This window comes from Aptenodytes patagonicus, chromosome 1, assembly GCF_965638725.1.
Source record: "Aptenodytes patagonicus chromosome 1, bAptPat1.pri.cur, whole genome shotgun sequence".
NCBI classification, from domain to species: Eukaryota; Metazoa; Chordata; class Aves; order Sphenisciformes; family Spheniscidae; genus Aptenodytes; species Aptenodytes patagonicus.
This window is the reverse complement of record NC_134949.1, coordinates 36,084,793-36,111,149: the sequence shown is the minus strand read 5'-3', so window position 1 is coordinate 36,111,149 and position 26,357 is coordinate 36,084,793. Positions and strand designations below refer to the sequence as shown.

The 26,357-nt window shown below is 36.2% G+C and overlaps 1 protein-coding gene across 2 annotated transcripts in view; it reads right to left on the bottom strand.

Moving 5' to 3' along the window:
* Positions 1 to 11,252: 11,252 nt before the first annotated feature.
* SLC16A7 (solute carrier family 16 member 7) overlaps positions 11,253 to 26,357 on the bottom strand; it is a 90,685-nt gene continuing 75,580 nt past the window's right edge. The window contains exons 3-6 of one of the 2 annotated variants that reach the window (XR_012994742.1): positions 21,541 to 21,684; positions 19,118 to 19,930; positions 15,943 to 16,468; positions 11,253 to 11,477 (exon numbers count right to left, since the gene is read on the bottom strand). Coding sequence is in view for 1 of the 2 variants with exons in the window: in XM_076331923.1 (XP_076188038.1) it covers positions 16,197 to 16,468; positions 19,118 to 19,930; positions 21,541 to 21,684 (1,229 nt within the window). In the remaining variant the exon portion in view is untranslated. Of the gene's footprint in view, positions 16,469 to 19,117; positions 19,931 to 21,540; positions 21,685 to 26,357 lie in introns of both variants that reach the window. The other variant, XM_076331923.1, reaches the window with a different exon arrangement.

The window sequence follows — 26,357 nt, the reverse complement described above, 5'->3', positions numbered from 1 at the left end:
TCTCCTCAGCTCAATTCTAAGCTGCAGTCTTGAAGTTTGAGAAGGCCAAGGATGCCTTTCATTTCTTTTGTTAAAGTATGGATTTCATGAACAGAGCAGCAAGTATGCTTTTTGACTTTACGCAACTTCGATTACCAGAACATTTCAGGGCCATTTCTTTAATCTTCTGAGAAGATTCTCTTGATGACTCAGATTATAAGGATAGATCTCATTTACTGATCAGTGCAAGCAGACTAAGTTTCTGATGCTTTCATATATACTCTTTTTTTAATAATCTTCTTAACAGAAGAGCTTAAGGAGATGAAATATAAAATAGAAAGTTAATTATGAATATAGAGAAACTGTCTGAATTAAATGAGAATTATTCCCTATGAGCAGAAAAGCTTTAAAAGTTGAAATATGAAACATTTTTTTAATAATTAATATTTTAAAATTTAAATAAATCAAATGGAAATTCAGCTGAAAGTTACCTGGAGAGCTCCACAGGAAGTGTATACTCAGTACAGAAAATTCCTATGGACCTTCATGCATACATGCTAGGGAAAATGAAAGTGAAGAGATACAAAAGCTGTATTCAGTACTGGGATTTTAAATTATTTGATTGGGATGAGAAAATTTTTTTAGTGCTGAGCGAAAACTTGCCTGACCTTTTTTATAACCCTATTTTCATTAAACGTAAAAGAGACCAAGTAAATAGCTCTCAGAAGTATCTGTTTTCTGAAGCAAATTATTTTCTTTCTTTTGTCTTTAGGGACATTTACAAGATATTGAACATTAAATAATGTGTATACAAATGTGATAAAACAACTTTTACAAATGTATGCAAATTTTTTTCTATTTATAATAGAAAAAGATTTATGTATATATATCTAGATAAGTTCCTGGAGATTAATTTAAAATTATAATTCACTGCAGTCACAGTCAGCTTCCAGAACTGTTACCTGCCTATCCAACTGGTAGATTTTAACGGTTGGATTTGCCCAATGAAACATATGGCTGGTATTTTCAAAGCTGCTCCTGACATCTCCAGCTGAGAATCACCAACTCACTTAAAACAGGCTGCAATCAAGCAACAAAACTGTTGGACAAGACTGAAGTTTGCGGAGCTCCATGAAGACCCTAGGTCTTCATACATATTCAGAAATTCAGTTATAAATCCAACGTTAAGTTTGGATGCACATGAGAATGGGCATGTTCATCCTTGTTCTGTATTAAAAGGTTAACTGTAGAAGGCCATAAACTAGCTTCTTAGAGGTTTGTTTGTTTCAGCTTTTCTATAATGTAATGGAAATCATGTTTTAAATAAAAAGCGCCATTCAGAATTACATCACAGCACGCAGAAACTCTGCACTGCACCTGTGAGTCACTGTCATGCAATGCAAGTGAAGGCAGGAGGCTCATTGTGATTTTTGTCAGTTCACAAAGAGTTTCAGAAACACTATGGTTAACTGAAGCGAAGTGACTGCTACACTTTGAACTTCATAAATCAGACAATAACTAAGAAACAAACAGAGCTGACTATGTCCTTTGTGGATTGCACTTATTGTTTCCTTCCTCACTTCTCCTTGTCTTTGTACTGTTGAAATGAAAGCTTTGGAGAACAGCTTATTTCCTGATCCTGAGAATACACTGTCTTCTTCATTGTAGAGTCCCAACAGGCAACTCATTTATGACTGTCGCACAGCCACATGTACAGACATATGTAGGTTGGTAAAGCTGAAGCAATCGCAGCATGTGGTGTTAGAAGACCCCCCCATTCTCTCCTCTCACCTTGTAGCCTTACTAATGGAGTCCGAAGCTAGTTTGAAGTGCTGCTCATCAGTCCATATGGCACCTGTGAGGAAGCCTCACACACACCCTCTTCAAAGTTGCTCACCTTTGCACAGGAAGTTGTTGCTTTCAGGTGGATGGAAACAGCAAAATATGATGTGGTTTAGAGAGCCATTTGTTTGATGATGTGGATCAGCCAGGCTTAAGGACAGCAGATACAACAGAGATGATGTGGCTGATATCTCAGCAGAGATCTAAGTGATCTACTTCTCCATCTTGAAGCAAGTGGCTGCTGTGACGTAGATGTTTCACTGTATCACTACAACATAATATTTCACAACCTGTCATGCAGTAGCAGAACCGTATTGCAGTAAGATTATTCCTACTCAGCAGCAATCACGTATTTTTTCAGTTAGAGAGCATTTTGAGAGACACAACAGTGCATTTGGAAAGTCCCTGTGAAAGGAAAAAGTGAGAGAAGAGCTAGCCAGATAAGGACAGGCTCCTAGACTCCACTTACTAGCTTTTAGGGTAGGCGCTACTCACATGTTACTGGGAAAACAGAGCTGTTCCCCTGTGTTGCATCCTTTCTCCAGACTGGGAACACTGAGAAAGCATGCCTTATCTTGTGAAACAGAGGAAAAGATGTAGTGGGAAAAGACCGTATTATACCAGCTTAGCAGCATATGACCTTCTCTTCAACCACTGATGACAGAAAGGAGCTGTCTAGGTTTCGACACAGCACCTAGGAATGCTCAGAGGAGTAGAAGACTGTATGGACCTTCCCTTTGCTCCACATCCTCTGCAGGTCCACAAAGCTGTATAATGTTAACCAATTAATACAATGTAGGGGTAACCAGCTGGACTTAGAGATGCTTGTTTTCATAGTAGAAAAAGAGATACGGTGACTGTGAGCAAGATGACTTTTCTTACAGATTAGATACTGTTCCTGAAACTCTGGTGCTTGATTTATATTTTTAGCTTCACAGAGCTTTATACTTTCTTTAGCATCTAATCCATTAGCACTGTTACAAATGTCCGTATCTATTATTTCCTATGGTAATAAACCCCACTTAGAAATAAGCACCTGAGTAGAGAAACAGTTGCTTTTAATTTAGTATGTGGCTTTGAGTTTTGCTGAACTATGAAGTTATTTCTAGGCCAGAGGTATTAGAAAGTGAGTAGCTGTGTGGTACTCTTTCTTCAGGGATGCTAGCAACCTCATGCTGAGAACTTACTGCCTGCAATTCTGTAACAGGGGAAGTGGTTCTTCAGCTGCTACAAAGGTGACAAGGAAAAGAGTATGTGTGCTGAGAACATAAAAATATTAGTAATCACTGATATTACACCTTGAATTCATAGGTTTGACCTTTCTTTGCAAAGGTCTCTAGACATAATTTCTTGTATACTTAGAAATGTAGGAAAATAGAGACAGATCAAGTCCAGAAAGTTGCTTGGAAATTTCCTAAAATAATCCATAGGACAGATACGAAACAAATTCCAGTTATCTTGCATTTTAATTTCTTTTTATTTATACTGTGACCCTATTTTAAAGGGAAAATTTTCTAAATATACAAACATTCCCATAAAGTCTGTATCAAAAGAGAAATGCTTCTCAGGGGTGGAAGAAAGACACATCCTGAATGTGGTATTTCCGAGTCTTCTTATATTGGAAGGTTTTTTGTGTTCCTTCCACCCACCGAAAGATACTTCCAGCATGGGATTGCTTACGATTTTCACAGTTACATGTGCTTGGTCAAAAAATTATTCCAGAATGTATTTTTCCATACAGTGACTGAAAAATACTTGACAGAGAAACCCTCCTAAGGACAGGCATCCTGAAGTGGAAAAAATCTATACATAGGCTTTTTGATTGGTTTCATGTGAGGTTCTTAAGGTTTTTGGCAAAATCCATCAGAAAGAGAAGTCCCTAAATTAAAAACTACATTTTTCTTGTGGATTATATTCAATACACAGTGATGCTTACAACTACCATAGAAAGAACCACACAAACTGTTCAGCCTAAAAGCTTTGTGGTCATCCCTTGATATGGTTTGGGGCAGAGTGAGGAAGAATCTGGACTGCGTTCAAAACAGATACTTCTTGACGTAACCCAGTGAGACGAGCCCCTGAACTGAGCACCTTGCAGCACTGAAGCAAGGCGTTGCTTAGTTGTTGTGTATTGTGGATGCTTAGCTGGAAGCTGGAGAATGTGCAGAAAGTGTGAGGCAAGCAATTTCCACTCCAGGCTCTACAGTCAGCTGTCTGGTCTGCACTCGGAGGAAGGTGAGAGAAAGGTTATCGTGGAGGCCTCTCAGCGACTGTTGCTTCGGTAAACAGAAAACACATTGCCGAGTCTGATGACACAGATGTGGGAATAAGTTATTAACTGATACACAAAGTGGAGTTGTAAATGGTTCCAGGGTGTTTCATGCTTGTTGTTGATGCCTTGCACCAACTGCAGAACTTAAAGCAGTCCTCTGGCTGCAAACTCCTGTTAATCTCAAATTCTTGAGGGCAATTAAGTATGTCACACTTTTGAGCCCCTGGGACTATATACTTCTGTTAACAGCCCGCTTGCCACCCTCTGCCAGCCGCGCTGAATCTCCAGGTTGCTGCTGCTGCTGCTGTTGTGAAGGCAGAGTTTAAGAATGAGTTTTTAATATCTTTTCACTTGATTAAGATAAAATCTTGCTTTAATAAACCTGAGTGGAGCCCAGAATTAAGACCATTTGGTGACGCTGTTACTTGTGGGAAAAATATTGCTAGAAAGATTAACTCTCTTGGAAAATCATTGCTACTTTGGGGCATTATTTCCCATTTTCAGTTACTTTTTGTATCCAGACCGAACTTCCGCACCCCTGGGTTTGAGGATGGGAAGATAAATATCTAATTCTGTGAGGCAGTCATTTTCAATCAATTCAGACTGTACGTCTGATACAAGAAATCCAGTGTCCATGTAAACACAAAACAGCTAACTGTGGACTTTATTAATACCCAACAATAAAACCTTTTATTTGCAGTGGACATCAGCTGAGTAAAAAGAAAGAAGAGATTATCAATGCCAATCTACTTTATTTAGTCTTTCAAAAGCTATGGATACTGTATCTTTTCAAACCAATGCATTTCCTATGATATTCCCCAAACACAATTCCGTAGGATTTTTCTGGTGTGCAGGCATTCACAATTTCTTTTATTGGTGCTCCTTCACTTTGCATAAAATATTTGCTGTTGGAAGACACATAGTCCAGGTGCTAGAGTGCCACCACGTGAAATGGAACAAAAGATTGCCAGTCTCTGCGGCAGTAAAAATTATCAGCAGGACAGCAGCTCACTCCTGAACCCCCAGCAGCTTTAGAAGAGGGAATCATGGGTTCATTCGTGTCAGGCAGAAGAAAGAACTGAATCTGTCTTTCTGTATGTCTGATGAATAATGTGATCATTGCTGAATCCTGTTGTTTCATAAATGGTATCCAACTCTACCTTTATTTCCATTCAGAAAGTCCAAAATAGAATTGAAAAGCTTTGTTTTGTAATTAAGGCAAAGAAACACTTTTTCTAAAGGGGGGGAAAAAAAAAATCTTTCAGTTCAACCTCAACCATTTTTCCCCATTTATTCAGTTCAGTGATTGAACTGAATAATTACACTGCCTAACTGCTACTCATCTATCATTCAGGCCAAACTGGAATTGCAGTTATTAATCAGAGTATATTATGATGGTTGGCAAAATGAATCACTGTTCCTCCAAAATAAACTTTTTGTCGGTGAAAACAGATACACGTGTGGCATTTCAGAAAATTTTGCCATTTCTTTCGGTACCTAGCTACAGCTTTAGGGTTCTACAGGACAATTTCTGAAAATATTTATTTTGTGGAAAATACAAGCACATACAAGCTATGGATATCTGAACCAGATTATGTAAGACAAAACTTTTCTGTTAGTATTCGGTTTAAACTTATTTTAACAGAAACTTTTGAGAGTTTTAAGATGTTTGAATAACACATTTTCCTAAATATTTCACATGGCTTTTGTGCTCAGAATTCAAATACCTTATAAAGAGTTTTATTAAATGTTCGTGGTCTTTGTAGATCTCCATGAACTTTGATGAGGACAATAAAACCAAAATAGATTGTGCTGATGAACTCCTGCCTGTCTTAAATTAAGAAAAAGGGAAGTGGCATTAGAAAATTTCCCATTCCAATTTCATAGACATTAAAGTGTTCAAATAGATTGTGCACCTTTCCAGATTATGAAAAGTTATATGAAGGGGAAGTAGGAAAGGGAACAGCCATAAGTCTTGCCTGGGACTGTATATAGTTGGTATAGAAGGCACCACAACTCTTCTGCTGTCACAATAAATCTGCAACAGTTTTATACAGAAAATATATATTGCTTGATTAACTACAGTTACACAATTTCCAGGGGGGAAAAATATAATTAAATTTAGAAAAAAATAGACATATCAAAAGAAAGAAAATTCATAGCTTTTGTAACAAAACAAAAGAAACCCTTGCGTAGATACTACTGCTTAAAAGCACTCAAATTAAAATTGACATATTTCCAGATGTTAGCATCTAATTCTATCTTTAATTCAAATCATATGTGCAAGATTTTAGGATGATATCTACAAATGCTGAACAGTATCTCCTCCAGTCATGCATTCTGATTCATTATTTTCTTTCTGGAGAGTTGGCCATTTCCAAGAAATTTCTGAGAGATGCTCTTTATCACATAAGAACTGAGAGTTTTTGTTTTTCCAAATGGTTGGAAAATAACTTTTTTTTTCCTTTTTTTTTCCTTTTTTTTTTTTTTTTACTTACTGTTGTTGTGTAGGTGTAATTTTTTTAAAAGATCAAAGTCTAGCAGCTAAAATATATTACTTTACTTGATGGGTATTTTTTCAGCATGGTCAGCATGAGTGAAAAAGTTAGGAGGACAAGAGCACATAAAAGAGGGCAAGTAACTTAGTTACCTTCCAGGCCCATTTACTATAAATTTTGACAAAATTCTAAAAAGAAAATCATTCAAGATTAATATTAGTTTTTACAACTTACTTTTCTTTCAAATATATTAATCTGAAATATTGATTTGAGGTAATTTGCAAATAATACTTGGAATCTGCAATTCTAAAAATTTAAACTGAATTGAAGAAAGTACAGTTCCAGATTTTTTAAGATCCATCTGTCCTAATGGACAAAAAGTGGGTTAAGTGTCCTTAAAATATCATTCTGCCTGAGTGTTTCTGGATTTTCTCCAGGTAAATAATCTTTTTTTATATCTTGTGAGAAAAACAGTGGAACTGTGGATTAGCTCAAAAATTCCTTTGTACAGGAAAGACTACAAGACTGAGTTCTCATGCTAGTCAAAGAAACAGCAGAATCATGTCTTTACATCTTAGTTTTGAGGTGAAAACATCATTACATTATACAATAGGATCCTGTAGGAAGTTTCTATGAGAAAAACAGTTGTTCGAAGGGGTGGATATATTCTAACCAACTATTTGTTACCTCAGGGGATATACTTAAAGTTTGGTGTCACCAGGCACTGGAAATTAGAAGTCACTTAGTGAAAATTGAACTACTTATTCAACCAGTGAATGTCAATCACCAATTATGTGTCTCTAGTTAATGCACTATATATACCATTTATTTTTCTTTGGCTTATGATTCTGATTTTATATTTAAACAATAAACTTGGTATCTCTGATCTCTAGGGGGTTGTCTTATCTCAATTTAAGAAGATGAACTGAAGCATAACGTGCTATGGCAAATGCTTGCATACCAGGGTGTATGAAGAGGAGGCATGAGGAAAAACAAATGTTCACATTCATACTATTAGGGATATAATTATATGTATTATAGTATACGCATATGTGTATTGCACATACATGTACTAGGAACTTTACTGAATGGCAATGCTTTTAAGTCTTGTTCAGAGGAATAAAGCTGTGGAAGTGATTACTGCTGAGCTGCAGTGGTAAATGGAACCTGTTAACTCAAGCTGGAATAACCGGTAGAGTTAAAAGGGCTCACTACTAGAATAAAATGCCATTTGTGGGAAAACAGAGTAACAGCTGACCTTAGAGACAAGCTACAGATTGAGGTCTCCATCTATCTTGCCACTGAACTATGAAAACACAAACCCTCAGGAATAGGTATGATTCTTCTGAATTCATTGTCTGTTAATCAGCAGTGTATTTTAGTCATGCAACCAGATTCAGTGAGGCAACATATCTTTAGGCAGGCAAGTGATATCAACGATGTTTTTGAGCAGGGTTAAATATCACACCTGGTTCATTCTGCCAAAGGGACAATTTTACCACTATGTATTTTTAACTTTATTTTTATTTTTTGCTTGCTCAATGCCTGAAAATGGATTATTTATTAATATTACAAATACTCAAATATGAAAATATTACAAGGGGCTAGAATCTAAACAAAATCTAAATATACTCTGGTAGCTGAATCAACACTTCCATATCAAGAAGATCATAGATAACAATCTTTGAATATAGATTTTACAGTTATTAGAAATCTAAAAATAAAGACCGTTTGCTTTCATAGACAAAGTTATTTCTTATTCAATAGTTCATCTTTTACACCTTTGTTTCCTAGTAGCTTATTGTGCTTTTGTGTAAAAGGTGTGCAGATAGCATGCAAAGGATGTTAGTATCTCTAATATTATTATCTCTAATATCTCCTTAATATCTCTAATTTTAAATATCCAATCACATTCTATAAATAAACACCAATTTAACTGCGGCAAGCAATCATAACCTTAAGTCAATTGACAAATACATAGCATCTGGGAATGCTTAGAAAGATGAGAAGAAATAGTGCTATCTACATCCACTATTTCAAGCCATATGGATAAATTCCTCTTCCGTATGAAAATGAGCATTAGCGATAAATGAATGATATTGCATGTACATGGAATATAGAAAAACATCCCAATCAGAGTAATGGGGAAAAATACTGCGTGTCCAGACGGTATCTGAGTAAAGTATGAGATTAAATCATAATTATGGTGGAATTCGGAATAGCAAGGGTCTGGTAGCATGTTCTACTGCTGGTAATATCTTTCCTACACAGGAAATCTTCCAGTTCTGCGTCTGTATGCAAGGAGAAGTGATTTTCAGATCTTAGTTACATTTGAATAGTGAATCAATTAATATATCTATGAATATTTGTACACTTTAAAAGTGTAAATAACTTACTATTAAAGAGTCTAAAAAAACAACATTGACATTCTTTCAGAAACTTTACATGGAAATTTTATTTTCATTTTTCTTTTCTTTTTTTTCCCAATTGTTTATCATACACATTTTTCATTGTAATTTTCCATAAATATATATGGACAAGCTTGACATATTAGACACTAGTACAAGCCTGGAATAGAAGTTAATGAGCAAGTATGTATTTAAATACAATGTAATGCAGCGCATAAGCATTTTACAGGGTTAATATACATTATGAACAATGAATTTTGTCAGGTCAAAAAAGGATTTGGCATCTAGAACGAGGATGTTATCATTCACCCAGATCTCTTTGGAACATAAATAGCACCTCTAGCTAATAAATGATTGTCAAAAAAAAAAAAAAATCTAGCCAATATATTCAAGTAAAAACCGTACAGTATTGCAAAATACAAAAAGGAAGAAAAAAATTTGTTAGTCAACAACAATGGCTACTGCATGTTTAATTATTGCATAGCAATACCAAGTTCTGTTGGTAGACTGCAGATATGGTGAACCTTCCAAGTAGGTTGTAAGTGGAAAATGCACCTATGTCGCACTTCAGGAAGGGTATTTATGTAAGTGCTTTATGTACCACTCCGAAAAAATCTCTCAATAACTTTAAGGTAGAACTTTTAAAGAGTCAGAGCAAATGAGACTTTTCACTGGCTTGCCTACTTGCAGACAAAATAAAAAAAAAAAAAACAACCTGGAAAAGGTATGAAAAATTGTCAGTGTTTTTAGAGCTTAGTGTTCTGGAGAGTTTCCCATAATAATTTAACAGCAATATTGTTTGCAGGGCCTTGAGTATCCTTATTCTCCATCCTTTTTACAAGAATATCATGTCCCTCATATGATCTTGTCATACATACTACAATAGATGCAAACTCAGTCTACGTGTTGCAGTCTGTTCAGAGATCATCTAGTTAAATACTTCCACAGCAAAAACAACCAACCGACCCCTCCACCAACAATGTAGGTTTTACAGTCTAACAACAATGAAAATTCTCAGTGATCCTAGGCCACTTTGAACGGAGTCATGGTTGAAATACCAGTGCTACGTAATATTGCTGTTTTCTGAATGAATTTCTAACATAAATAAAACCAGCAGAAACTGAAAAATAATAAAATATACTCTTGTAGAAAACCCTTAATTTTTTCTGTCATTTGCTGAAGTCTTTTATCTGCTTACAAATATGCTTCATTTATCAGGCACAGTATGCAACTTACTCTAAGACATTATATATATTTTATATATACATAAATATATATAATATATATAAATTAGTTTTATATATAAGGGAATACATATATACACACATACACACATATGCATATATATTCCCTTACATATAAATCTATATATACATTCCCAAAAGACATAAACCGTTTTCTCTGGAAATAACAAAAATGAAGATTATAAACTGCTGAAGGAATGCTTGAAAAGAAATAGATAATTTCCTTTGGGGTTAAACAGATTTGTTTGGATATCTATTTAAATACATCCTCTATATTTTATAATCTACATTCAGAGTTTATGTTTGACTTTTTTTATTTACATAGGCTATTAAAATAATACATATTGTGCGTTAATTTAGGGACTGATTCATTAGGAATATTATGCAGGCATAGCTAAATTTGCCAGTTGCAACAAATCCTGCATTTGCTGTGTTATAGCTGATACTCCTGAGATTTTATATGGAGAAAATAAGGCTGAAGCCTCCACTGAAGCCACGTCACCTCCAATGTCTGGTAAAGCTCTTTGACTTTGAGAGGTTTTTTATGTTGGCTTCAGTGAACTTTGTACTAGGTCCTAGAAGGCAAGAATGGTTTGCAGACTAAAAAGAAGAATATCTTTGAAGAAACAATCATCTTTGTTTTTGTAAAGAGCATATGAAGAACAACCATTATTCCTTGGCCCCAGTCCAACATTTTGTGACCATCTCCCTCAACTGCCCCACAAAAGGGGGGGCAAGCTAAAATTCTGTATTCTTTCTAAACCAAAGACACTTTTTTTTCAGGGATGCAAAATGCAAAGTAAACTGTTTGGATGTATTAATGTTTTTGTAATTTAATAATGTAATTATTAAATGTTTCCATTTAATTACTTCCACTAACTCAGAAATGGAAAGAAAACCAAAAAAAAAAGGAAGGCCAGCATCTCACAGAAAGGGCGGTAGACTTTGGACATCTAAATAACACGCTGAGTTTTTATACCAGTTCAGTGATGTAAAAACTACACCAGTATGGGTTATAGCTTTAGATTTAATAAAACTATGCCAATTGATACAAGAATTTGGTCATAAATATGCACTGCCTTAAAAATGGAACTGTAAGTAGCTTCAAATATTTGGGAGACTTTCTAATAGTCTGTACAGGTTTTATCGTTATGCTTTTTGTTAACTGTACTCTTCCAGGGTCGTGCAAATCTCCAAACTTCAATTGAGAGGTAGATGACGAGAAAAATTTGAACTGCAAAACAACAACATGCAAATTATGTTGAAATTACATAGCAATGCTTATGAAATTGTGATCAAAAAGGTGATAACACATGCAAACACTTTCTAGAAATATATATATGCACAAATATCAGAAAAGCACCCACCCCCAAAAAAGTCCAGAGAGCCTTATTAAAATTGATAAGTCATCTCAGAAAATAATTATTTAAAAATTCCCTTTATATTCCTCTCTGTGAGTAGAAAAATAGTCATCTATAGAGAAACTAACAAGAGTTGCCTCGATTCAATTTTGTTGTAGGCAAAATTGTCAGTATCAGTTACAGCATGTTCGTCTATAAAAGCGGTCATTGGCTTTGTTTAGTGAAATCCTGATGGCTGCCCCAAATCTGGCTGTATGTGGTATCTGTATACCACAGATACCACTTATCTGTAGCTTATTATGTACCTGAATAATACCTCCCCACTAATACTCACAACCATCCAGACCTGAAAGTAGCAAGTGAAAAGGTTGCTTAGGCATTTGAGGACAGAGAATGACAAGAAAACATTTAAGAAAAGTCACTACATGCCAGGCCCAAATTCTTTGTGTTACATCAAAATGGAGAACGGGGTGGGGAACCTTCAAGAGGAACGAGAGTTGTCTGGGAGGAACAATTATGTACACACTGCCAAATGTTTTTTTTAAGCACACTGGATGCTGATATGCGAAAGGACCACTAAAATTCATGCTAATTTTGAATCGTTATGTCAGTGAAATTGCTGCCATTCACTTCTGAAATAAAAGGATTGTAGTCTGACTACTTATGCTACAGGTTTTCATATGAAAAGATGCATTTGTGAACTTAATGGAAATACAGAACCGACACCATTTGCAACCACAGTTCAATGGTGAGAGGTTGGAGGGTGAACTTTTGATACGTTCTTGAAAAAGTACTGAGAATTATTGGTGACAAGTCTTTCTCTGGAATTGGAAAGGACGACACAGAAGAACCCTCCGGCTACTAGAGAATACGATGTCAGAAAACCCTAAAGAGAGAAAAGTATCTGGATGTCTACTCTGAAACTACTTGAAATTTAACCTTGAAGTTAAATAGGAAAAATATTATTGATGTTATCCCCTTTCCTACTAATTTTAAAATTTTGGCACTATTTTTCTTGATTGATCAAATAAGAGCAAGATGATAATTAGGCTCAGTGATACTGTGGCAGAGAAATGAAGAGGATGAAGTATACATGAACATAAATGAGATTAAAAGCAATTAAGGATTTGCTTGCACTGACTGACAGAGACTACAGACTCCATAGTGCATAACAGATGTATCTGGTATGTCTTGAAGTTTGAGAGCACATTTCTTGATTGTAGGGCAGGGGCATCTCTTAGTCCTGGCCCTGCAGTGGTCCAGACTGGGGGCGAGGTAATTAAAAGAAACCAGGGGGATTTAGAGAGATGGTATTTACCCAGGTCTTATCCTGAAAGCAGAAATGTAATGATGAAAAGATTTGCAGTACAAATTACAGCTCAGTGCAAGTAAGAGTGATATTCAGGGGTTTGAAGGCAAGTTATGCTCATTTTGCTACTTTGCTGCTCAGTATAGAATTGATTCAAGGCAATTTATTGTTATTATTACTTTTAGGAATAAGAGCTACATATACAAGGCAATTGCCCCTTTAGGACCTGTTATTTGGAAGACAGTTTTTTAATTCCAAGCAGTTTTTGCATAGATATGGTTCCAATTTTCTTCATTCATCTCTGGATTTTAACTTCCTTAATATTCAGTAATATCAAGAGTATTCTGATGGTTTTTATTTTGTTGCTAGCATTATTACGAAAAGCAATGAAAGAGGTATAAGGAAATGTTTCACTTGACTCAGTTCATACTTTATATTGCTCCAGTTGCCTGCTACATCATTTTACCCTATGGGATTAAAATTTTCATGTTGGTGAGTGGTGGTAAAGCAGCTCTTTCATTCCTACTATTTTTTAACATTATTGACCAGAGATGGAAGAGTAGTAGCTCTGCAGAGGGTTGTGTTTATATAAATTTTTATTTCCTCTGAGATAGTAACATAATTTTTGTTACTGGTGGTCAGGTGTGTCTATGGCTCAAGGAACCTTGTTTTTCCCTTATTTCCTATGCCATGTTGCATTGTATTCTGTGATCCTGCACAGAACAGGTAAGTTGCCTGCATGTTTCCTGAGAGCCTTTTTTTATCATCTTTCTTCTGAGTCCCTTATTAACTCGACAGCAACTTTTAATAGACTTAAGTCAAAACTTGACACTTGTTGTCTTCTACCCTATATTCATAATCATGCTGTTTTTTGCAAAGAGATAATAAGCACCTAGAATTCTGCCTCAGTCATTTTGGTTCAGCCTCTATATTCACCTCTTTTCAAATAATCTCTGCCTTTATACCACTTGCTGTCAAGAGCAGAGTGATGTTCCTGATGACTACTCTTTAGCTAAAATTTCAGTTCATCTTTCACAATCCAGTCTTTATAACTGATATTCCTCACTGTATGAAAGCTTAGTGTCTATGAAACTCCTCATCGCTTCCTGGCTCTGGGCACATAGGGCCTTCACAGATCCTGGAATTCACCCTGTGTGTTTGTATAGCCAAAACCAGAGCAACGCTTTTACCTCATGGGGTGCTGGCAGGGCTATGGTTCGGAAGGAGGTGCAATGTATTTATTTCTTCTCTGAAGCTGGGGGCTGGGAGAGGAACTGTAATTTTAGTGGGAATAAATCATTCTCCTTTATACAGTTCACTGCTCAAATCTGAGCATGTAACCCATATTTTCTCCCAAAACTCTGAAATGTACATATTTTGTTGCTGATGTAGGACTTGTAGAAGGTGTTTAGTTTTTCTGCATATAATTAGGTTAAAAGTAGGTATTAATTTCTGTACCATGCCATGAGTAGATTCATGATGCTTCTCCCCCAAAATGGTGCTGAGATAATGAAAAAGTTCAGCATTACTGTGGAAGTCCATAGTATATAAGATGATAACCCAGCAAAATGGAAGCAAGCACTACCAAAATTTTTAGAAGAATGAAAATAATAATATTGAACACTACTCTTTCTTAAAAGGACTCACTTATTTGCTAGATTTTACCATTAATTTTTTCTTTTGTTATTGGTGCTTCAAAGTATGTTTTACACAGCTAGCTGTCCGTCCAATGTATTTGCAACTTTTTGAGATTTAAAAGAGGGCTAAAATGAATGATATTCTCTTCCCTGAATTGAATGTATGTGTATTCTGCATAAATAGTGCATAAATGTTTTATGAATCAGACCCTTAATTTTCACAATTTCTGAGGCATTTATATGAATCTCTCCAAAACGAATAGCACCTTTCCTCACTTACAAATAGAACAGAAATATTTTCACTTAATAGCTTCAGAAGATTGCACATTTAGCTTTCAAGTGCAATGCTAAATTCTGTGAAGTAAAATTGTAGACTTATGCTTCGTTTTGCCTAAAGGACAAGGAACAATTGTGTCCATTTTAATTGATACGAGTGTCTGTGTGAAACTGTAGACACAAGACCAAATACCCTGCACAAAAATGATACGTCAATACAAAGCTTCCAGACCGGCACTGTCAATGTGCCTTGTAGCATTTTTGCTTGACCTGGCATTACAGTAAGAAGTAGCTTTTCACTAAATACATGGGAAAGGGAGGTAAGAACTGGTATAAAGTTACCTGTCTGCAAAGACCTGAAGTTAGACCTTAAATCTCCTCTCAATAGACCATCAAACAACTAATGACTTGCCAATAAACCCAAACATGTACTTTGAAGTCATTGCCACGAAACTGATTCAGGCTACAAGAGCCAAGGGTAAGTATCCTTTTAACATCAGCAGGTTCTGAATCTAGTCCCTTTAGGAAGACGGCTTCACAGTCCAATCCAGTTCCTTCAGCCGTACAGGAACACATAACTGAACAAACTAATTGCCACTCGTTAGCAATGCAAATCTTGGTTTTAAATCCTTTTATGTACAGGCAGATTTTAGCTTAGTTTGAATTAGTGAGGTCTGAACGTATTTTGTGTTCAAATGTGTATGTTGAAGTACAATGTAGTCAGCTATCACAGGAGAAAACAACTTCTGGAATATATTGTAATTCAGCTGTTTATTGTATTTTAGAGATGGTGCCCACCAATTGTTCGTCTTCTAGCCTTAACTTTTACACCCATATTATAATTGTTTATACAGACATAATGTATCTTTTTGATCTAGTGGGCACACAAAAGAGAAAGAAGTTTCAGTGTGCTTCACTCAGTCTGTCTCTTTTGAAACAAAATATATTCTTTTTAATATTAGTGGTAAGTACAGCTTGGGCAGATTGTTTCAACAATACTCTAAAGATGAACACAAAGTATCTCCCCAAATAAGAATAAGAGGTACTTTTGCATTAGATATACTTTTAAAACAAAACTGTTTGTCACTGGAAGGCTTTATATATAGCTTGATTTACCTGACTCTTGATTGTCCAGAGTCATAGTTTGATGGACTCATTTGCATGGAGCCACTACCTCTGTAATCTCAATTTTGTATCATTGAAATAAATAAACTGTAGAAAGTAATTTAACTTAGAGTCTTGCCATGGGGCAAAAATCTGTTCCCATCCAATATTGTGACTGATCATTATTACCACAAAACCTAGCCTGTGTCTTGAAGACATATTTCTAATGGAAGTCATAAATGTTGCCTTCTGAGCTATATTGCGGATTAAATATTGGTTTCTCTTTCTGAAGGATCTTCAAGAGCTTTATCAGCTCTGCTGGCAGCATCTTCGTTCTCATTGTTTGTTAATGGTTCTGCTTCCTTTGAGTCAGCGTTCTTCTGTGCTTTCTGCTTCTCATCTTCTAACTTCTTTTCTTTTGCCAAAAGCCTGTAGTTAATGGCATTGCCAATGAACAACCAGATACTGGCCACAATCACAATCACTCCACAGACAAAATACATGTACTGATATTCACCAGTAACATCCACTAACCAACCTGAAATACAAAGACAAGAAGAGAGAAAAAGAGTCTTTAAAATAGAATACCCAATACAATCCAGATCCTTCCCTAGGAAAAATACCTATATATTGCCTGGTTTTGAAGTTGGAGCAGAAAAGCATTTTCAACATGTTCAAATGATCTAACATATGTAGCGGAACTCTGACAAAACCTGTATTCGTCAAGCTAGCAATTGTCATTGGAATCACTGACAATGATAAAATATTGAAGAACAAAGTAAGTAAAGCTTAATGAATAATGACAGACAGTTTTTTAGTTCTTTCATTTTCATTCTTTCATTGTCTCATTATTTTATTCAGCTCCTAATTTTGTTTCCTATTGTTTTGGAGTGACTGTCTGAAACTCACAGAGGCTGCATACAGACAATAGGATGAAGAGGTATGTGCCTTTTTAGGCTGCTGCCACTGTGCATCAGCTGCTTGCCTTTCATTTTTACTTTCCTGTGACTGGTGAAAAAGATGGAAAGGCTTGTCCCTTCAGCTATCATGCTCAGCTCCTGAGTTTTGAACTCTGAAGCCTGTACCTAAAAATTACATCCACACCGCTGAGATTAATTTGGTCATGAAAAGGAAAATAAAATTTAACTGTTCTTCCACTTTATGAGCCATTCTTTCTAAATTTTCCCAACTGCCAAATCAACATTTGTATGTATCCAACTATTTAGCTCTGAACTCTGCTACACTATCACTGAAATTCACAGGATAACCTGCACACTTCAATTTAGTATGTATTTAGATGCTTTTACTGGGTTGAAGCCATAATGCCAGCCTATTCACCTGATACACATTTACAAGCCATCAAATTATTTTAGTCTTTTCTTTATTTCACAAGCCTAGTATTAGGAAAAACTCAAATAGCACTGCAACTGTATAATTCACCTGTTAGTGTACAATTTACTGGTTTTTATCGATGAGCAGTCTCATAAAACTTATGATTAAAAATGAAATTCTGCATTAACATTACTTCAGCATAGTATTTTAAATGATATGAACTCGTCAAAATTGGAATTTAGCTTTTCCATGTGCTCATCCCCTTTGTTGTCTCTATTTAACAAGATAAATCAATTATTCATACAGTTATAGCACAAACACATGCTTTTCAAAACTTCTGCAAAGCTAATATACTGAAAAATAAATAGTTGCATATGCTATTGCTCCATAAATATTAGATTTAATATCTTTAGAGTTAATATTAATATTGATTTCAGAACCTGACTGAAAAGGCTGGACTCCAGCGGTCACAGGCTCAGTCCCCCCACTAGGTGGCATAAGAAGAGTCTGTGTGAGAAGAATATTTTGTTCTACCATTACCAAAATGAATTTGTATGTAAAAAGATGAGGGAAATATGGAATATCTTGAGGACTATTAAACATTTACTTGTACAAACATTATTGTACTGAAGTGAGCAGAATTGTTTTGGCATACTTAAAATTTCACTCTACAGTGCTATTTTCATGCAAATAGTGAGAGTAATCCTTAAAATACTTCGATAATTATAAATGGTTTTAGGCACATATAATCTTGCTGACTTTTGTGGCTCTGCTTATGTGGGTATAGTGTATGTTCATAAGGCTAGTAATCTCAGTATCTTTATATTTTCATATTGTTGGGCTTACACTGCAACACACATTTAATGAATACTTTTCAATAAGATTTGAGCATCTATTTCTTTAGTCTCATATCATCAGAAACCTTACGATTATAAAACTTACTAACAACATTACTAAATACTGACTAAACAGCTAGCAAACAGAAAATACTTTAGATAAGACTCTTCATCATTTTTGGTGCTAGAAGCCCAGAAGTTATGAATATAATCCAAGCTATACACCTAGGATCCCTTCAAGCTCCCCTTACACTCAAAAGAGAGAAGTTGGCAATGTTACCATCTTTTAGTCAATGCAGGATGATTCACACCCTGAATTGCCTTCCACATATCTGTTGGCTACAGAAACAGGCTGAAGGACTGGCTGAGAGCGAGGCTGTGGTGTGAAATCATGCTGGGGCACAATGCTCCACGGCAGTGCGCTGGAATCCCACCAGGCACGCATCCTGCCTAGGCTGCTGAGCGTGCCCCTGTCCTTTCTGGCACCTCCCTACTGGTTTCTTCTCTCTAGAAATGCCAATCCTCTCTGTTTAGGCAAACTAAAGTTGCTATTTTAAATTTACGTGGGTGCTCCTCTAGCTGCCGCTAGGTTAGAGAAACTGTAAGTCACTGTGAGATCTTCACAAAAAATAATCAGTGGATTCAACCAATTCAAGAGAGTAAGAACTGTGTTGGCAAAGAGCAAATTGGAGCTGAATACACGTAAAGCAAGGCTGCGAAGTTACACTACGTGCTATCAGGAAAACATACATCTATCACATGGATTTATGGGCCAGTAGAGATATGCTCTTAATCTATCTATCTATTGCATATGCACGCAATGTACGCCTTTAGATTTTCATGTGGATCTGCAGCTGTAAAGTGCAAAGATAATTGATGCAGTGCATTGCTGCTACAGTACATTCCTTGTCACAAAGAAAACATTAAATAACATTAAGAATAATGTTTATATTAATTTGATATTAAATTGCAAGATTATGCTGTAATGTCTGAAAAAATGGAATAAAAGAGATTCTTACCTCCTAGAGGAGGGCCTATGAGCACAGGGCAACATTCCACGATGGTGACAAGTCCAACCGCACTGGAAAATCTGGCAGCCCCAACGAGGTCCATCAATGTCTCAAAAAGAACGCTGCTAACCATTCCAAATGCAAACCCAAAAAATACAGCATATATCACCAAGCCAGTGTAATTTGTTGCCAGAGGACACAAGATATGACAGACTCCATTGTACAAGACAGCAAAACTAAAAAAGTACTGAATCTTTGGCCGTATAAACTTGGAGTTTGCTACGAGTCCCATTGAAGGCCTAGCAAACATGTCTACAAAGGCTAAGATAGATAGCAAAAAAGCAGCAGAATATTCATCAATTCCCTTGTGTTTGGCATAAGGAGCCAAGAATACTATTGGGGCGAAGAAACCGATAAACATAATGACATTTCCTGACAAATAGATCAGAAACCCTCTGTGTTTGAAGAGAGACAGATCCAGATATTTATTCATAGTTTGCCAAAAAGACTTCTTATTGTTTTTGTGCAAGGCAGAATCTCCTGTGCCTTTTTCAACATCTTTTTTCACAGGAGGGACTGTTTTCGGTCCAACAGGTCTCATAAGTGACCCAGCCACACAGCAGTTCAAAAGAAGTCCTCCCAGAATGAGAAAGCTTCCTTTCCAGCCAAACGCATTAAAGAGGAATTGATTGAGAGGTGCCAATGTGCTCAGAAACACTGGACTTCCAGCCATGGCCAATCCATTAGCAATGGGACGCTTCTTATAGAAATACTTGCCAATCATGGTCAAGGCGGGCTGTAAGTTGAATGCTAAACCCAGACCTAAACAACACATAAAAGACAGTATTATTGAAGGTCATGCACTAAAAAACCTCTTTCAACTTATTTTTAAAATTACCAGTATCTAATCCAGTGATTCCCAATGAAGATAGAAACCAACTAGCATCAGAGAACGAAATACAGCTTCATTGCTGCCCATGTGTATTAATGCCAAGAATATGTCATGGTGCCATTCTGCCATTTCTCCCTGTAGCACTGCAATAAAAACCAAAACTCCTTGTGTTTCAATGATAGAGACAGGGGAAATCACAGAGGAATGATGGTATCAGTGCATTGGCTTACCATTTTTATATTTACTAAGCTATAATGCAATTCTCTCTTGGCTCATTTCACAAAAGTTATTAAATGTCACCTCAGCTACAATGAATGCAGGGTGTATTTAAATGCATGGTGTATTTAAATGCATAAATCTCCCAATTTCTTATTTCCAGCCCTATTTAAGATCAAACTTGTGTACAAAAGTGGATCTTAAAATGGCTAATTATTCTGGACCACATTCAGCTCCACTTTCCCATGTATGGAAGTCACTGCTATAGGTGGAAGAGTTGTAGAGGACATGCATGGGAGCAGACCACCCATCCACATCAGCTGAGTGTATAAGCTGAACCTCTAGGCCTTCTTTCTGTATTAAGACATCTCGGCAATAAGGTCTAAGCAGCTATGCATCTGCTGGATGGCACAGGAGAGAAGTTTTCTTCTCTGATAGGCTCATTCCTGGACCCTGACTTTATTCTTTCAGTGAGCCCCAAGTTTAGCATGTAAAAAGTTTTAGCTTTAAGAAATAATCACTGAACAAAGAAGGACTCCTTTAGTCCCAACATAAAGAAAGATGAGCTTGAATATAGGAACAAGTATTACCTCATTCATTTACTACCTGCCAATTCACCTCACTCGCCTTCCTTATTCTGAGGAGGTAGTTTAAAAAAAAACCCACAATTTTTGATAAGGAGGTTATTTAATTTACTGGCTTTATGATCACTTTAGTTCACTGCCTTAGGCAATATCCAGGCCTTTGATGATATATGAATAATTTTATTTGGGGATTGATCCTGGGGGATTTTAAACAGAAAGCTATTGAACTGAAAGTTGTTATACTTATCTGTGAGAGTATATGTATGTACAAACCTACAGAAAGCTGGTACTAGCTTTCGCATTTTTACTAGAATCCTGCTAGCCTCTGCCACCCCATTTGAAGTGCAACATGATTGAAAGCCAAAAGAATGAATGTGAAATTCTACACAAATGACTGTAATAAGTGCTGTCACGAGCCAATCAATTTTTATACCATAATTACGGTGCAGTCTGGAGCAGTACATACATACAGCATTTATTGAATAAAATCATCAGTTGTTCCTGAAATATCCTAAGAAATACTTTAACATCATACCAGCTAATTTAAAGGATTAGATAGCTCAGGTAGCTGAAATGAACTGATCTTGCTACCTTTTTCGTTTGCATTGGTACAATGCCTTGCACAGTGGGTTCTTGATCAGTAAGGCTCATTGGTAGAACAGTATTAGAAATAATATAATATAATATAATATAATATAATATAATATAATATTATAATCCCTTTTAAACAGGACTCTTACCTCCAACGACACCAATACATAGATAAAGTTCCAGGACGCTATTGCAGAAAGAGGAAGCAATCATACCAAATGAACACAGGATACCTCCTGCTATCATCACAGGCCGGCTACCATACTTATTCACCAAAATGCTGCTTATGGGACCTGTTGGTAGAAAAAAAAATACGTTAACAGGTAACAGGTAACTCCATCATACTGTCTTTGTGTTTAGGATATGTTGAAATGCCTTACTCTTCCATCGTGGAAAATGTTTAGCTGTTTCTATATCGATTTGTCTTACAAACACACCCTGTGCGTTTGTGGACACATGAGCCTGGATGTGGATATATTGCCTCCACGACAATATAAATATTGATTAGTCATGGAGATGGATCAAAAGATTAAAGACATCAGACAAGCAAGAGGGATTGTTACGGTTCACAAGCAATCAATACTGAGATTGGTCAATGGAAGTTTTGAAAGTGCAGGGACTGAAGAATTTTAAGTATGAGACAGATATCAAAACTCCACTTCACAGAGCAGGAGGAATCTCCAGGCAAGCAAACTAATAACTGATCTTAATACTGTAGCATGTCCTGGACCCCTACTTAAAACTACACATTGACTTAAAAATATTGACAAATCGGAATGTAAATCTCTGGCCCCTGAGGCTCGTTTCCCCTTACCTCATCCAGAAAGGAGTGTTAATGGGCAGTAAGATGACTATAGGTTGTCTGGGAAAATCTAAGATGTGGTTTAGTACAAAGACCTAGAAACTTTGAAAATATTGCTACAGGTCCCTTTTTCAGTTTCAACTGCAATTCAGTTTATGGTGTAATTACGTCCATACTAAACAAACATCTAGTCTGCAATTTAGCATGACATGCATTATATGTTTTTTAAACGACCGTGACTGGAATAGATGGTGTGCTACATATCAAGATTAAGGGGTTGTCAAAGCTCTTTAGGTGAACCTGCGTACAATCTGACTGCACTATATTTGGCCCAAACCATTACGAATAGTCTTGCTTTTGCAATAACTAAACTTATCCAATTAAAAAAAAATAAAAAAACATAATAAAAAGCAATAAATTTCAAACTCAAGATAAAGCAGGCACCTGGCATAAAGTGGAATGCCAATCTCTGCATCTGATTTCACTGCAAATCATTCACTGTACTGGTAACAATTTTAAGTCCCTCTCTTTATAAGTATCTAAAGGAATAAATGCCAGAAACTCCATGATGTGAAAAAGCCAAACCCAACCAAATTTAAAAGTGTATTTTCATACGTACAGTGTTATTTTAGACTCCACTGTTTGAATTACTTTAAATATATTAAAGTATTATTATGGATGTACTGTAAATGTTAATTGCTACTCGCATATCAACAACAAAAGTCTTAAGCATATGCCAAATGATCAATTTTTACCTTACTTCCTTATGGAAATAAGCTTCTACAATAGTGTTGCCCTGTGCCTGCCCATCTTTTCTAATAGCTCGTGAATCCAGAGGTCAGTTTGCAATTAACTTGACTGAAAAGCAAAGATTTGAGTGATGTTTAGATCTTACGGTTTGTGCATTCATTAAATAGCTTGGGTCATAAGGACCAAGGTCTAAAAATGGAGGTCCCTGTCCAGGCGGCACAGACTCTGGCCAATACACTGAGCTTTCCACCAGTAAAAGCAATCTATCTTCTTGCCCAGGCAGCTGTACCATTCAAGGTAGGTGGGGGCATAGAGGATAAGCAGAGTGGCTATTTTACTGGGAAGGTAAAGGATGCTCAGACTGAAGGCATTAGGGCTCATCTTACAGACACGTAAACATAGGGGACCAGGCTCTGCTGCTCACTGAACTGCAGTTTAAGCATAACCGTATATTGAAACCAACAGACTTGAAAATCCACAGCATGGAATGGCCCACCAAATATACAATAGCCCGGAGATTTATTAAAAGACTTTAAATCACATATGAAGCACTAAAACATTTTGCTGACAGCTTATATTATGAGATACTTAACACTTCTTTATTTCCATTTGGGGGGAACCACTGAGCAGAACAGTGATGAGGTGGGGTTTCTCCTTTGAGGCCATATGGAGAAAGCAGTGAAACACGAAGGGCGGACAAATTACGCTCCAAACACTTCCCAAATATATCATGCTTCTCCTGTCTTAATAAACTTGTGCTCTCATAACTATGCTGAAGCATAACTTCAATCACAATTTTTTTATTTATAGAGTTATGTTTGGACAATCAGTAGTTTGGCTCATGTTTGAATTAGAAAGAAAACCTTTTGAAATACATGAACAACACAAATATTTCCTCTGGGTCAAAAAAGCCCTTTTTAACTTGAACTCTTTTTTTAATTCAAAGAAAAAAGTTTCATCCTTGTATCAATTAATATTTACATTTTTGAAAATAAATTAAAGGCAATTTCCAGAAAAAAAATAAAGTTTTAATCGTGATCATTGCTAAACACAATAACAGTATTTAACTTCAAAGATACCAAAATAATGATTTTTAAAATTATTTTCAAGTTCTTTTTCCTGTGATGAGATGGAAGTATTTACAAAATTGTAAATGAAAAAATTGTGCAGTATTTGTTAATGTTCTGACCTCCCCCCAAATAAATGTTGCCTTGCTGGAGTCTTACTTAAAATGTTCCTTTGCTGATCCTTAGAAAAAAACATAGGAAAGAGGCATCATACCAGGTAAATATTTGACCATACTATTTACAGATTTATTCACTACAGGCAGCACCTTGAATTGTACCCGTACATAAATACTTCAGTTACGATGGAGATAGACCTGTTGGCAATCTGTTTCTTTTCTCATTAAACAAAGACAGCATGAAAAGCCAGAAGGATAGGTGTGAGACCGAATGAAAAAGATGAGGTAAATCCACACATGTTGGAAAGAGAGGAACGGCATTAAAAAAGATTGTTGTCCAATATTGCTATATTGTTAGCATTTTAAATAAAACTATGGATCAAAAAGACAGCATTGCACAGCACTGACAAAGCTTTCCAACCATAATCAAGGACAAAGATGAGCTCTGCTGTAATATCCACCCCAGAAGAGTACTGACTATCATAATCATATTCTTTAATTCTGTTCCATCAATCCTTCCTTCCTTCTCCTGTAGAACAGGAAAATGAGCCAGATTCTTGTTTGTTTAGGGTTCGGGGACGAGGTTTGTTTTTAGTATTTGGTTGGTTGGGTGTTTTGGGGGGTGTCCAGAAATGGCAAGTTTCGTAGTAATGAAACTTTGAGGGAGATCATTTCGCAAACAGTTAATTAGGAACAAGAAAACTGGACCTCTGTGGATCTTAACTGTGGCAGTTAGGCCAGGACTGTAAGTTACAGCTTTTCACATCAGAGCACGCAATGTTAGCCTCACCTACAAGACCTGTTAGCTAGAGGTCAAATATGGATGTATTAACTTAGGTAGGCAGTGGATGAAGACACCAGAGACAAAGCTGTCTGATGGGTCGGAGCTCTGTACTTTCAAATGACCTAAATCTGGAACGTATTATGAATTTAAAATTCCTTTAAACATAATATTATCTTTGAGATGTTTTCCTTAAGTTAATTATGTGTATTTACCACCACAGCTCCGTTTAATTTTGGATTTTCCTTTAGTGTAGTCCAGTATTTTGATTTAAAATTTGTGCACGTGGGAAATGCTAATTGTTCTATAAGCCATAAAGTTAGTTTAAGCTTACTCCCTAAGTTATCTAGGAACCCTTCCAATCTGATGAGTAGGTTAAAGAATTTCTTGTGACATCTGTGTATATAGTTGGTTTTGGAGTCTCATAAAATGATGTATATTCATACCTAAACATACATGAATCTACATAAATTCCAGCTGTTTGCCTGCCATCATACATTTTATAGCCATGCACAAATGTCATTTCACATCTAACAGCTTCTACAATTATTTAAGCAATGCTCACATGCCAGCATGTACCTATATTCCTTGCGTATTTTTTCTTTTTAGCAGAAGGAAGATTAAGCTGTTTAAGTACTGAAACACTGCCAAAATCATGCTATACATCAATGCACGTTAATGCATTAAAGGACTGCTGGATCTCCGAGTCTACTTTCCCGAAGCCTGAAGTAACTACGTAACAGATGTTAAGTCAGGAAGCCCACAAGAATATTTACTCTGATCTCTCCCTTAGCACCTACAAACCATCAGCCACAAAAGACTATACACTTCCTAAACCAAATTTAAGACCATTATCATAATACGCTAACAGACTCCTGGCTGTATTTTTATCTTTCTGTTTGAGGCAAATGACCAGACTGTGAGAAGGAGTAAGACAGCAACTGTAACCAGTGCCACTGAAGAACAGTTTCAGGAAGGGCTGTGCAGCAGGACACAAATGCTTTAGAAGACGACAAGAAAAAATAGCAGCTTTTCACGCTCTTTGTCATATGTCAAGGGAAAGATGGCAAAAGTCATTTCAGCTATGTGAGCGGAGACTGGCTCATGCATTTGGGAGCTGTTTATGATGTTTTATACAAAGCCTATAACGATGTGACACCTACGTTCTGTTTTGATGGCTCAGCAGAACAGTCACTTGCACATCTCTATTGTGCAAAATGTGAAGACAATGCTGCTTTCGCTGGTCTTCAATAACAAGACCTCTCTGAAGAAATATATTGCTTACAAATGAGGTCAATTATTTCTTATTATAACAGCGGTAGCAATAATCCGTATTTTCCTCTCACTTCCAAGTTTACCTTTTCAATCACCATTTAAATCTTCTTTCTTCTGCTAAGCCATACTGTTGCAAATGAAAAGCAATAAAAAGACTACATAACTGAATAATAAG